Raw genomic sequence first — 13,952 nt, 5'->3', positions numbered from 1 at the left:
AGCCTTTCCTCACAGCAGAGCTTCTCCAGCCCCTTGATCATCTTTATGTCCCTCCTCGGCACCCACTCCAACATGGTCATCTTGAGTCCCTGCTCTGGACCCGCTCTAGCAGCCCCACGTCCTCCTTGTGCTGGGGGCTCCAGACCTGGACGCAGGACTCCAGGTGGGGCCTCACAAGGGCAGAGCAGAGGGGGACGATCACCTCCCTCCCCTGCTGCCCACTCCTCTTTTGATGCAGCCCAGGATGCAGTTGGCCTTCTGGGCTGCAAGCGCACGCTGCCGGCTCACATCGAGCTTCTTGTCCACCAGAACCCCCAAGTCCTTCTCTGCGGGGCGACTCTCAATGAGTTCTTCTCCCAGCCTGTCCTCCAGTCTGGGATTGTCCCAGCCCAGGTGCTGCACCTTGCTCTTGGACTTGTTGACCTCATTAGGTTCACGTGGGCCCAATTCTCAAGCTTGTCCAGGTCCCTTGGATGGCATCCCTTCCTCCTGGTGTATCGACTGCACCACTCAGTTGTGGATTCCATCCACTCAGTGGATCCCACTCCAGCTGGCTGGTTCTGTGCTGCTCTCTGTGCCAGCGCCCTGCTTAATGTTGGCCCGTCCTAGGAGCTTGGTCAGCGATCTGCCTGTAACCCACAAACACCAGAACCTGCTCACTAGTGAAATGGGGCTGGAGACGCACGAGTCTGGGAGGTGTCAGTTTTTTGGTCAGTGGGACTGCAATGATTGGGTTAGCCTTAACTTCTGAAAATGTCAGGTAATTGGTAGCGAGCTGACATGAGCCAGCAGTGTGCCCTGGCAGCCAGGAGGGCCAACCGTACCCTGGGGTGCATCAAGCACGGCATCGCTAGTCGGTCGAGGGAAGGGATTGTCCCGCTCTGCTCTGCGCTGGTGTGGCCTCACCTCGAGTACTGTGTGCAGTTCTGGGCACCGCAGTACAAAAAGGACGTGAAACTGTTGGAGAGTGTCCAGAGGAGGGCTACGAAGATGGTGAAGGGCCTAGAGGGGAAGACGTACAAGGAGCAGTTGAGGTCACTGGGCCTGTTCGGCCTGGACAAGAGGAGCTGAGGGGAGCCCTCATCACGGCCTACAGCTTCCTCACAAAGGAGAGCGGAGGGGCAGGCGCCAATCTGTTCCTCTAGTGACCAGCGGTAGGACCCGAGGGAATGGTGTCAAGCTGTGGCAGGGGAGGTTCAGGCTGGACATCAGGAAGAGGTTCTTCACCGAGAGGGTGGTCGTGCACTGGAACAGGCTCCCCAGGGATGTAGTCACAACACCAAACTTGTCGGAGTTTAAGAAGTGTTTGGACTGTGCTCTTAGTCATATGGTCTGAATTGTTGGGTAGACCTGTGTGGGGCCAGGAGTTGGAGTTGATGATCCTTGTGGGTCCCTTCCAACTTGGGATACTCTGTGGCTCTCTGAAGTGTCAGCTCTGTCTTGGTCGCTGCCGAGTGATTCAGATCCAAGCTCAGCATCTGGAGGGGTCCTTGGCAGGCGGACTCTGGTTGTGTGTTACCTGGAGCTGCTCACCCAGATGTTAAGCAACGGAATGGAACAGAATGCTCTCACTTGCTTCAGCCTCTGTTGTACCTTAAAAATATCTGGAATATCTTTATGTAGGACAAGCTTATTTTCATCAGGCTTTCTGCAGGTCTTTGCTTGCAGCAGCCTTTATCGTTCTTGCTGTGGAGCACAGGGCCTGAAGGAGTGTGACGGGAGGTATTCCTGCTGCCTTGCTAGTCAGCAGCCTCAGCACGCCCTAAACTTTGTCCCCGCAGACTAATTCTCTTCGGGGTGTTTCTGTGTTTTCAGTTTCTCCTTTTTCTCTCTCTCTCTTTGCCTTCTAAACCCAGTTGCGTAAACTTGCTCTTCCTGCGGTGCCTTCTGCATTGGAAGTGGCTCGGTTAGGGCTGTCTGTGATTGTCACGGTGTCATTATCGTCCTGCCCCTGACAGCTCTCTGGTGGCTGCTGCAGCTGTGCTCCTCGTCAGGCTCCGTTCAGACCTCAAAGGCTGCTCTGAGCTGCTGCTGTTCTCGTTCCCCCTCCACTTGGCTTTCTGTGCCCCTTCTGTAGAAGGCTTTCCTTCAAGGAACGTTGCTTGTGATCACTTATGTAGGTCTGTGGTCAGACAATTTCTTTCTCTGTCCCTATAGCTACAATTTTCCTATCACGTTACTGGTTTTCTGTGCTCTCCAGACTTCAAAGTGCATTCTCTCTCTGTCCGCACTAAATCTAGCGGCTAGTTTTATCGGTAGCCACAATGGTCGTTAGGCACACAGTGTTCGTGCACTCTCCTCTGCCTTTCCCGTTCTGTTTTCGCTGCCTCTTCTCAGTGTGCCCCTGGCTCCGCAGCTGGTCGCAGGCCTGGGGCCGGCGGTCACCTTGGCTGTGGAGAGGCCCTGAGGGACCCGAGGCTGCTCTGCTGCTCCCCTGGGGTGCGGGTGCCTGGTTGGTCTGCGTGGGGCCCTTTGGTGGCAGTTCGCTGGCACTGATGTTGCTTGAGGATGTTGGGCTTCCAGGTCCGAGGTGCTGCTCCTCGTGTGTGCTCGGATTGGTGTGGAAGCACAGAGAGGTCGGGTTTTGTGCTTTAGGACTTGAGCTGGCAGCTTGATGCTGCCGGAAGGAGGAGATCATGCCTTCTGCGTGATCCTCTGCCGTCTCTGCTTGTCTGATCGCAAAGTAAGCTGATTAAAACTCCCTGCTGCCTGCTGAGACCGCTTACTGCTGTCCTCAGGGAGCCATATAGCTCACTGTGATCAGGCAGGCTCCCGAGCTGGCTTTAAAAAGGGCTGGAAAACATGACGAGGAATTGCCAGGAGAGCACAACGGCTGTTTTGGCTTAAGCTTTCTCTGGAGAACCTCAGCAACAACCTGTTCAATCCTCTCTTTCAGCTCCAGGAGTCCTGGTTCTCGGGCTGTTCCTCAGCCGGAGGTCCTCGTGTGCTGTGTGCCCGCGCTGGATGTGCTCGGAGCTTGCTGCAGCCAGTTCCTGCTTCTGACACAAGGTGTCAGTGACGGGCTTGGAGCTGCTTCAGCTGTGTAAGCACGCATCCGTCCTCAGGCAGGCTCTCCTTGGACAACCAAGCTTAGGAGTCGCTGGGACTTCTCTCGTCAGAAGGGTGCTGAGCTCCTAGAAGCTGTTTGCATCCTGCTGGAGGTCTGGGGTCTGCTCTGGAGAACGTGGTGCTGTTGGTAGAGTCGGGCAGCAGTGCTGCTGGAAGAATTGGAGCTCGATCTAGGACAGGAATATCAGTTACAGGCAGGCATTGCTGTTGGTATTCAGCACTGCAGGAAGCGTACGGAGCTTGGAAAGTGAGCAAAAGCATTTTCTTTAGGAGCAGGAGTTTCCGTACCTTCTCGTCAAGCGTTCGCTAGCCTCTCATTGCTGATGCTCCCCTGCTGGCTGAGGGCAATGAGGCTGGGAAGCAGCCAGCTGGGAAGTGGCAAGGCGCTTGGTTCGGGCTTGGTGCGAGCCAGCTGAGCCTCAGAGGTGCGTTTGGGAGGCGGGTGGTGGCTGGGGGATGCAAATATTGATAAACGCGGTTCTTAGGGAAAAAGGAGGAGTTTCCCAAGGATGCACTTCTTCTTTCTCACCTCCGCAGCCTGGTCTACCAGCCTTCGTTTCTGGGGTGCAGACAGCTGGACAGTGAGATCGGAGCTTGGAGGTGGGTCGTGCGTGTCCTGGGCTGCCCGGCTCCGCGCCGCCTGGAGGCTTGCCTGAGCGGCATCCTCCCGCGTGCCCGAGCCTCGTTTCTTGTTCAATGCATCCATGTCGGTGCACGGCGTGTGCCAAACTGGTGCAGGGCTGGGTGTTGTGGAACAAGCCAAGACCGGGCTGGCTGTGAGTCTGGAAGAGCATTTCCAGAGTTGCTCTGTGTGGCCTCGCTGCCCAGCAGGGGAGCGCTGCTCTCAGCCAGCTCGGGAGTGGGTCACTGAGGGCTTGCTGCCCTACATGCCTCTTCTAGAGGCATCCGTGCTCCGATGGCTTGTCCCCCTTCCCTCTCCTCCTCCATGCGGAGGAGAGGTGATGAAATACACTGACTGCAGGCTGCCTGCTAGCAAGAGACGCCAGAAAGCAGTGACTAGTTTTCAAGCAGCCTGCTGCCTTCCTGTATGAGACCAGTCTTATGACTTTTCTTCTGACTTTTTTCTTATGACTTTTTCCACTTACGACTTCTTTTAAAAGAACATCAGACCTGTGAGGAGCAGCTGAGGGAGCTGGGGGTGTTTGGGCTGGAGCAGAGGAGGCTCAGGGGAGACCTCATTGCTCTCTGCAACTGCTGGAAGGGGAGGTGTGGGTCAGACTCTTCTCGCAGATAACCAGCAAGAGGGAGTGGTCTCAAGTTGTGCCAGGGGAAGTTTAGGTTAGAAATGAGGAGACGTTTCTTGTCAGAAAGACAAGAGTCAGGCGTTGGGACGGGTTGCCCAGGGAGGTGGTGGAGTCACCGTCCCTGGGGGTGTTCAAGGAGAGGTTGGACGTGGTGCTTGGGGACATGGTTCAGTGGGTGACGTTGGTGGGAGGGGGTGGTCTTGCAGGGCTTTTCTGACCTTAATGACTCTCTCTAAAAAGCAGACGAGCCTGGTCCGGACTCTAGCTAGAAATGTGCCCCGCTGCCCGCTCTGTCTCGCTCGGTGACACAGTGAGCAGTTGAGCCACGTGGGATGCAGCGTGGCTGTCTTCCCGCTGCACGGGGCGGCTCTGCACTGAAGCAAGGGCCTGCCTGGGCGGCAGCATGGGCTCCTGGCTCCAGCACGTCGGTGTTGCATGTGCCACAGGCTTCTGAGTGCAGAATTTTATTGTGATAGTCCCAAGGATCTTTCTTTCCTCCCGCGGAGGCCTTGGCTTTATCGTGCTGCAGGCCGAGTGCTCCCCACATCTGCTTTCCCCAAGGGAGGAGCAGAAGAGGCCGTGCTGCCCTTCTCTCTTGGGCTTTATCACCGTGCTCTTGGAGTCTGTGCCCCGGAGGCTGGGGCTGGGCTTCTCTTCCAGCTTAGCTGCAGGAGCGCCATGTCCTCTCTCGTGCAGAGAAGCCGCGGTGCTCGTTGATGGAGCAAGAAGAGGCCACACCATGGATCTTAGCGCTGCCGTGCTTCAGGACCGCCTTGAACTTAGAGGCTGCTTCAGGCCAAGCCCAGAGCTCTGCAGGTGCAGCAGCCCAGCCTTTACACGTGCAGGGACCTCCTGAAAGCACGGGACGGGGCCGCTGCCCTGGCATCTGTTTTTATTTTTGTGAAAAACTGGCCCTGGGCTCGCTGGGGTGCGTTGTGGCTGCGCAGGAGGACCGGCCCTGCCCCAGGAGCTCCCATCCGACACACTGGGCATCTGATGCCCCAGGCAGAGCTCTGGGGCCTGAGCAGGGCTCGGGAGTGTTCCTGTCCCTTGAGCCCTGGCTGCGAGTGTGACAAAAGAGCAGCAGCCCCAAGGCTGCCCTGCGCCCGCCGGGGCTGCTCGGTCGGCTCTCCTCTTGAAGCAAGCTCAAGCAAAACACGTCAAAAATAACCACGGCCCTTGCGCAGCCGTGGTGGCCAACAGACGCTGTGGTCTCTGGCTTCCTGCAGGGTTCACCAGAGGCTCGCTGCTGTTTGTTCTGGCCTCCTTTACCAGGTGGAGACCTACCCCACAGCCTCGCATAGCTAAACTTCAGGCGGCACCTGAGGTCAGCTTCTCAGCACGGGTGCAGCCTGATGCCTTGTCTGATCCTGCCGCTCGTCAGAAGATGGCAGTGCCTGGGCCTCCCAGCACGTATCACCTGCAGCCTGTCACTGCTGGTGTCCTGTTGCTCTTCTTCCCCTGCTCTCGGTCCCTGCAATGTGGGGCTGCTTCTGCCCCGTTCCTCCTAGCTTCCGAATGATTTGTTGCTTTTCCCTTAAACTTCACTAGGTATCACAGCAGTGTCCTGGACTTCTGAGATAGCAGCCGTGGTTTGCTCCGGCACGCTTTCAGAGTGGAGAAAAAGGTATGCAGGTATGTAGGGCTGAAGCTTCCCGCTGCAGGCAGGCCAGGAGAGGTGCCCTCATCTCCTGCAAGGGTCAGGAGAGGGATGCTTGGTGGAGGGGCTCCTGAGGAAACGAGAGCTGTCAGTGCTGGGTTAGAAGCTCCGAGGGGGCTGAGTTGAACCCCAGGAAGGGCTGGGCTAGGAACACGGGCTGAGGACCTCTGAAACAAGGTGGAGAGTTAGAGGTGACACAGTGATGGGGAAAGGGCCAGAGAAGTCGCTTCTGGGCCCAGCTGTGGTGCAGTGGAATTTGCTGCCTGGCACTGGAGAGGTGGCACGTCACTGATACTGGTGTGGTGCGACCACAGGAAGGGTCTGAAATTCTGCAGAAAATGAAGGGTCTCTCGGCATTTCTCAAGTCAGGTTTCAGAGAATCCGTTTCAGAAGCGTCTGAAGTGGTTATAAACACAGTGACAAGCTGAAGGGTGAGAGCTGCAGTCTTCTGAAGGGAGATGTGGGCGATGCAGCTGATCTGCAGACTGCTGCGTAATCCCTCGCTCGGTTACTTTAATCCTCAGGCCTGGCAGATAACAAACCATGTTTTATTTTGTATATATGCAGCGACGGCCCTGGTTTGGAGTGAGACGTTGGGGTTGCAGCAGGTAATTGCATGAAAATAAGGGTTCAGCTCAGAAGCTGTGAAAGTTGGTTTCATGCCCGTGTGAGAGGACGATCAGTCCTTGCTGGAAGCGCCTGAAATTTGAACTTGGCGTCCAGCTCCGCAGCACGGCTTCAGGAGGGTGCTGGAGAGCACAGGGGTGGAAGTATGAGCTGGTGGGGCCATAGGTCGCTGCGAGCGTCTGAGTAATGCGTGCAGGGCAGGCTTTGGTGGCAGACAGATGTCTGAAAGGCTGAGTAATGGCTCCATTCTGGGTTGTGACAAGGCAGATTTGCAGGGGAGGGTACTATCACTACTGTGGATGTGAGGTCCCTCGAGAAAATGTCACCTGAAGTGTCCAGGTGTGGTGCTGGCACAGCTGTGCACCAAAGCAAGCTTCAGCTGACAGCAAACTGCGTCCAAATCGGAGTGCCTGGTCTGAGGGCTGGAAGGAGACTGCTGTAAGCGCTCGAGATTACCATGACATGTACTGCTCCACAGGAATACTCGGCAAAGAAAAGGATGTGGTTCTGAGGAGCTGTTGTGTTCCCGCGTGAGGCAGCTTGCTGGGAGTTGTGACCTGGCCGTGATTTACTGGGCTCTGCGGGGGAGGCGAGAGAACAAAAGCAGCACGGTAATTCACGAGCTCCCTTGCCAACTTCTGGCTCAGGCTGTTCTTAAAGTGCATGAACCACCTGGAAAAGTGCCGAAACAGGCAAGTGCTCCCCTCGGAAGCGATCCCCGGCTTGAGGCAGAGCGCCTGTTAGTCAGCGTCTGGAGAGGCTCGCCAGGAGCGGCTCGTCTCTAGGTGGGAGCCCAGAGCAGCGTGGGGATCTCAAATTCCAGCTCAACTCGTGCTAGGAAATAAGAGCTTGGGCTTTTGGAGAGCCTGAGGCCCACTCAGTAGTGGGTCTGCTTGTTAGTCACCGTGCTACCGAGGCTCCTGTGGCAGGGGATGCTTCCCGGGAAGAGCCCCAGGATCAGTCAGCTCTTCCCAGGAAGCCTGATGCGTGAGCAGTCACACCAACATCTCCCAAAGCTCCCGGATGGGACCCGGGGAGCGGCCCCGCGGCTGGAGGAGGACGGGCTCGTGTGAGGCGCTGGTACGCCGTGGGATGCTTTGAGTCAGGGTTTGTAACCCCAGTCCAACTTTGGGAAAATGTTGTGTTCTGTCCGCTTGGATGCGAAGAGATGCAGAGGAGTTCAGTTCCTGCAGCTTGTGGCTGGCCTTCCCTGTAAAAGTCATTTCCAAGTGTTACATAAACACGGCCCTTAGTCCAGTTACAACACGGCGTTGTGCTGGCTCTTGTGCTGTGGCGTGGGGGGCCGGCCCCCTCGCTGCGCGGGACAAAACACTCCGGCCAGGCAGAACTTGCTCGGAGCTGTTGATGGAGAGGCTGCGAGGCACAGCCAGGGCGCGTGGGGGGCAGCTCTGCCCGCTTGGCTGCGCTTTTCCTGTCCCTCCATCCCTGGCGCTGGCTCTCCAGCACTAAGGGGCCAGGCAGCAAGGAGGATTCTTGTGGCCTCAAAGGTAGGAGCTGAGCTGCAGGTGGTGGTGGTGGCACCGCCAGGCCCCTTCCTGCAGCAGCTCGGGCACGCCAGAAGTGGCACGCAGCTCTTCAAACAAGTGTTGAGCTCTTCTCTTTGCCAGCCCCCTGCTTGGCACCAGCTTCTTCAGCCTGGCCTCCCGCCGTGCTCAAGGTGTTGGGGATGGGACTGTCCGCCTCAGGAGTCTTACAGCTTTCCCTTGTTACTTTCATTTCCCCCTCAGCCCAGGGGAATGCAGGAGGCTCGGTGTTGCTGGGAGGTCTCGGCTCCAGGGCTAGAAGCAGTGCTCAGATCCATCACTTTCGTTGAGGAGAGCTAAAGCTGAACACGGGGCTTTGACTGCATTTGCCCCGATTTGTCTGCACCGTGGACTGCTTTCAGCAAGCTGTTTGAGCTGAGTAAGCAGCTTTTATGGAGCTGGTGGCTGCAATGGGGCTGTCGCAAGGCATCCTTAAAACACTTCTCCCCTCTCTTCTGTTGTGTTGGAGTTGAGGAAATAAGCTGAAAGCCTTGGAAGTTTCCCTGCTGAAACAAGATCTGGTAGGATATGCAGTAGCGGTTTCCTCTCCAAGTTCCCGTATAGCTGCAAAACAACATCACATGCCTTCTTGCACAGCCTGAGCTTTCATCAGGGCTGTTACAGGGAACTTAGAGGAGGCGGTACGTGGGTGTAGCTGCTGCAGTCCCCTGAGCCTTACCCTGCAGTCTGATTACACGGGCACAATCCTCCTACTGGAACCTTTTCTCTCATGCTTGGTGAGCAGCTGCTGACTTTTGCTCCGTGCTTTCTCCAGCTTCCATTAAATGCAAGCTGGTAAAGCTCTGATCTGACAGCGGCACTTAATTTCCACTCGTACTCCAAAGCTCATCATCGAAAAGTCGTCTTGTTTTGGAAAGACTGATATCAGCGTTGCCTCAGTTTACCTTGTAGCCCTAGGTCTTGGTTTCTAGCCCAGACTTTCTAGGGTATATTTTGGGGGGACTGAAAACTCAGCAAGACTTAATTCTGATATCTTGTCACTCTCTTAGCTGTCAGAAGCCAGGTAGGTGCAGAACTGCTCGGTGGCAGCTTCCTGGGAGCTGGGTTTTGCGGGGTTCACCAAGTGATTGCCATCAGGTAGGAGGTGACCATCAGCAGTAACAAACCTGTGCAGGCCAAACAGAGGCGAGGGGCTTTCTGAGTTTTGGCATGATCTGGTTTTGGGGTGCTTGACTTTGTAGCGAAGGTCATGTTGGGGAAAAAAAGCATCCATCATCTCCGTTATCCAGCTCATGTTTTCCCATCTCAGAAGTATGAGCAGAAGTTCATGGTGCTCTGGTGGAACAGAGCACAGCTGTTGGGCTGCAGCACAGCCTGGGGAGCAGAGATCTAGGTTAAGTTTCTGCTTTGCTTCAGCCATGATGCAAGCTGTTGAGCAAGTAGCTCTCTTTGCTGCATCCAGGATTCCTTATTAAAAGTAAGTGGAGTATAAAACTGTCCTGGAAACTGCTGAGAAACATGACAGAAACTGAGTGCTATTAAGTGTCTGGCCTTTTTTCACCCCCCTCTATAACCACCATCTGTTTCCTGTGAGACTTAGCAGTGGTAACGTCTTTGTAACGAAACAGTGCTGGGTCAAAAATGTCTTTGCTGGACCCCATTGGAAATACCCAGAAGAATTTAAGTCAGCCTGAAAGCTGTTTGACCCCTCTGGATGAGGCCAGTGTCACGCTGTACAGTACAAGCTCAGCTTGGAGCTCAGTGCTGAGAATGCTGTCCAGCTCGTGGCTGTAGCTGACTGTAACGTCAAAAGATCAGTCGCCTCAAGCTAGGCTTGACCCATGTCATATATGCATGTGCATTTCTCTCACTTATCTCTCTGTCCGTGTGCGGGTTGCCATGCTCATCCTGCGGTGCTGAGGACACGCATGGTTCAGCAGGAGGGGAGGGCAACCTCAGTGCTCCTGCTTCAGGGGAAGCAGGGAGAAGTTTCTTGATTTTTCTGTTTGTTTTCTCTGGACAGTGCATTCACATCTGGTTTGGCTAAACTCTTCCAGCTATTCTCTTTTCCCCCCATAAAGGCCTTGAATCCCTGGGAGGATGCTTGCCTAACTGGCCCTCAGAGGTGAAGCTGAAGGGAGGTGAACACCATGTACCAGTGCAGCCAGTAATGCTTTGAGGAATGGGACTATATGACGTTCCTCAGCTCTGGATTCAGTTTTTCCACACGGACACTTAAATGCGTTTGGCTCACACAGGAATTTTATCTTGACAGAGGTCAGCATGCTGTGGTTGCTTGTTGTCCAGCACTGTGGCTCAGGTGGGCACCTGACCTGCAGCAAGGGTACCAGAGGAAACTGCTCGAAGCTGGAGGGGAGGAAGGCTTCTGAGCATGTTCCTCCATCCTGAGCAGGGAATGCCTGCTGTGCGAGATGGCTTTGGATGGGCTTCCTCTTTGCCAGCCCCTCTCTGCCTTGTGATGCCTGACTTTACCAGAGTAGTTGGTTGGACTCACCTTATGATGTCGTAGCTGCTTTACAATTTCAAGGTTGTTGCTTGCGTCTCTTTGGCTTTGAAAGTGTTTCGGATGCCTCCTGCCTCCCAGTCATTGCTGAGGACACCCGTTTGTTGGAGGCAGGTGGGCTCTTGGTCCTGATCACTTCTCAGAAGCCTGCGACCAGAGTACTTTTGGCTAGAGGAAATAAGACTTAAGTTCTCTAGACATTAAGGCCAGTAGCAAATACTTTTTTCCTAGAAAATCAGTAGCCTTTCATTTTATCAAGCAAGCTGGCGGAGATATATGCTCAGTTATGCAGACAGTGACCATTTCCCTCTTAAGATGGGGCAAGGCTGCTGCAGTGGAACTGATCTTTTTCCTGTGATTAGATGGTCTGCGATAAAGCTGAGTGCAAACGTAACTATGACTTTTAACGTGCAGGTTTTGTCTAGGTGACCTTTCAGAGAAGGGAATGCCTAGAGCTGACCCCCAGCTTCCTCAGGTGTGCTCAGAACCCCACCCAGCACAAACCCTGTAGCGTGGACCTCTGCTTTCTTCTCCAGACTTGAAGCTGCACCTGCAGAGCACTGACTATGGGAACTTCCTGGCGAACGAGGCGTCCCCGCTCACCGTCTCCGTCATAGACGACAAGCTGAAGGAGAAGATGGTGGTGGAGTTCCGGCACATGAGGAACCACGCGTACGAACCCCTAGCGAGTTTTCTGGACTTCATCACGTGAGTACCAGGTGTTCTTAACAGCTCGTGAAACCTTCTTCTTCCAGACTTGGGGACTCTCAGACCAACTTTCCACACCCAGCCCTGTACCTACTGTGTTTTCTGCAGCTCTTTGAATGAAACTGTTGTGGAGGTCTCAAACAAGCTGGCACAGCATCCCTGTGGTGGTAAAGGCTTTTGCTCCCAGGGTGTGCGTGCTTTGCTTGCACTGCTGCTTACCTGCCTTCTCTGCAGAACTGCCTTTAGCCTGTAGTAGAGCTGAGGCATTTACCCTTGTCCCTAACGTAGATTTTCCAGGGCTTTTCGTGTGATTCTGTTCCAGAATGTCAACATGCACGTGACAGCGTGGCAGTGCTAGTTCTGACTCTTCATCAGGGCTGCTGTGATCCTGCCATCCCATACCAGTGGCTGTAAGCCTGCATCTGACCCCATCTTAAACTGGTTCAGGGAGCTGAGCTGGCCAAAAATTGAACAACTTTCTCCTTTTGGGGTTAATCTCTAACTAGTTTCCTCAGCTAGCTTGGTGGGATCCAACAAACACCAGCATTAGGGAAAAGGAGGGCCTAGAGTGTGCAGCAGGAGAGGACAGGGCTGGGGCGGGCTCAGCACGCCTCTGTCAGTGTGTGAACAGACACTCGGCTCCTGTGTGCAGTTCCACAGCTGGTTCAGCTGATGTAAAAGGCTCGAAATAGCACAGCGTTCTTGCAGGTCCTTCCTGTTGTAATCGCTCCATGTCTAAACAGTCCCACTATCTCATTTGTCTAACCCAGTGCCTCATATCTGTAATTTTCTGGGTCACTGTGCTGAAGCCGCCTGTCTTTTTTTAAGCCTTTCCTATTTTCTAAGAGGTAGCTTTTTCTTACGTGCCTGTCGCTAAAGCTCATGGAATTTCTTTATCTGGCTCCAGATACGGAGCATGACATCAGCAAGGCGTGGCAAAGCCCTCATCTTGCAGCAGCACTCGCAGTGGTTGGAGCAGTTTCTAGGTCATCATCTTAGTTGTATGGAGCAATCTCTTCTATTTTCTGAAGCTTCAGAGAATAGAAGTTTCAAAATGCCATTTGGCCGAATTTGAATTTGTTGTAAAAACATCAGGATGGTTAGAGCCTGGCCATACTGGGTAGGCTGTCCTCCACTGATGCTTTTCCCCTTCCCTAAAACTGAAGGGCAGCAATGTTTAGTCTCTGTGGAAGTATCCTCATAATCACTGTTAGTCTGTTTTTTTAGCTCCTCTTGTATTGTTTTAAAGACAACAGCCCAGGCAGGACACGTGAGTATTTTGCAGACTTAGAAACTTTGTTCCCTGTTGGTTCCACTTTGAAAACTGATGTTTGAAAAAAATGAACTGTAAGGTGTCAGACCATGCCTGCCTGGTAACACACTGCGTGACTTTGGAGGGCTGCAGGTGGCTGTGGAAATCCCGTTCCCTGTTACATCAGCCCTGTTGACTCTTATCCTTGTTTACACTGAGCTGGAGTTGTGCAGAAGACCTGAAATTTCTCATGTAATGTGACAAGCTGGATCTTATCAGCTGTTTGAATGATTTAACTTTAAAGCCGGTGTTTGCTCTCAGCTCGGTTTAACTCTGATCTTGTTCAGCATCTGTCTCTGATTTCGGAGAGCTGTGTAGAACAAAACAACCCCGTGCAGATATCTGTATATCTTGCCTACTGCGTAATCTCTTCTTGAATGTATCGCTCCCATTTGGCACAGGACGTTTCTTCCTCGAATTGTCTTTGCTCTCATCTCTTCTTTTTACTGAAGATTTAATGCCGCTGTCTTCATAGCCTGGAGGAAGGCAGAAGATGAAGCAGAATAAAAACTCTTCCTGCAGGAAGAGTCTCCACCCTCTTGCGGAGCCTTTTCTGCGAGGAGTCTGAGTGTTCAGTGGCATTTCATTGTAGTTCTGGTGCGCTGCTGGTGGAGCGGTCTCCTCGGGGTCTGCCCTCGTCACACTGGTGGTGTATTGCTGAAACAGAGAATGTGTTTGCAGCTTCAGCTGGACCGAGGTGGGAGTTGCTGTCAGCCTATTAGAAGCTCTGATAGCACTACAGACAAGTTAAAACAGAAGAATGAGGATAGGGAAGCACAAGGAGTTTGGATAGGGTACTGGTTTTGCCCTTCTCTTCATAATCCTAATATATTTAGTGAGTGGGATGATGGAAAAGGGTGTAGGCTAGCAGTGACTTCTTGGGGTGCCTTTCAGGCTGTATTCTTGTCCCTGAAACTGCCCCATGGGTTGTAGTAGATCTTGGTTTGAGGCAGGGGGCAGTAGTTTCAAAGTATTGTACCACGCGAAGCTTCTCATGCGCGTCCCGGATAGCTGGAGTGGAATTGCAGGAGCTATATGTCAAGCTTAAAATGGAAGGAAATGTTTTGTGGTGTGTCCAGTACAGTTCCAAAGCTCACTGCTGTAGGATGCTTTTTATGTACTTAACGTTTTTGGCCTTTGTGAAAACATTGGAGGGTGTCACACGAGACAGGTAGCACCTCATGGAGAGCAGCCCGGCTGTAGGTGGCTGGTGCCCCGAGGTGGATCAAGCATTTAAAAAAAGAGTCAGGCTTTCTGGTTCGTGAACATCCAGCTGAAGTCT

General features: G+C 53.7%; 1 protein-coding gene across 1 annotated transcript in view; it reads left to right on the top strand.

Moving 5' to 3' along the window:
• Positions 1–13,952, top strand: part of ATP6V0D1 (ATPase H+ transporting V0 subunit d1) — a 37,580-nt gene that overhangs the window by 701 nt on the left and 22,927 nt on the right. Inside the window, 2 exon segments of the mRNA XM_040570995.1 lie at positions 10,402–10,424; positions 11,117–11,358. Of these exon segments, the coding sequence (XP_040426929.1) occupies positions 10,402–10,424; positions 11,117–11,358 (265 nt within the window).

The sequence above is a fragment of the Cygnus olor genome, chromosome 12, assembly GCF_009769625.2.
Source record: "Cygnus olor isolate bCygOlo1 chromosome 12, bCygOlo1.pri.v2, whole genome shotgun sequence".
NCBI classification, from domain to species: domain Eukaryota; kingdom Metazoa; phylum Chordata; class Aves; order Anseriformes; family Anatidae; genus Cygnus; species Cygnus olor.
Note: the sequence above shows the minus strand (reverse complement) of the source record. Positions and strands in the feature narration are given on the sequence as shown.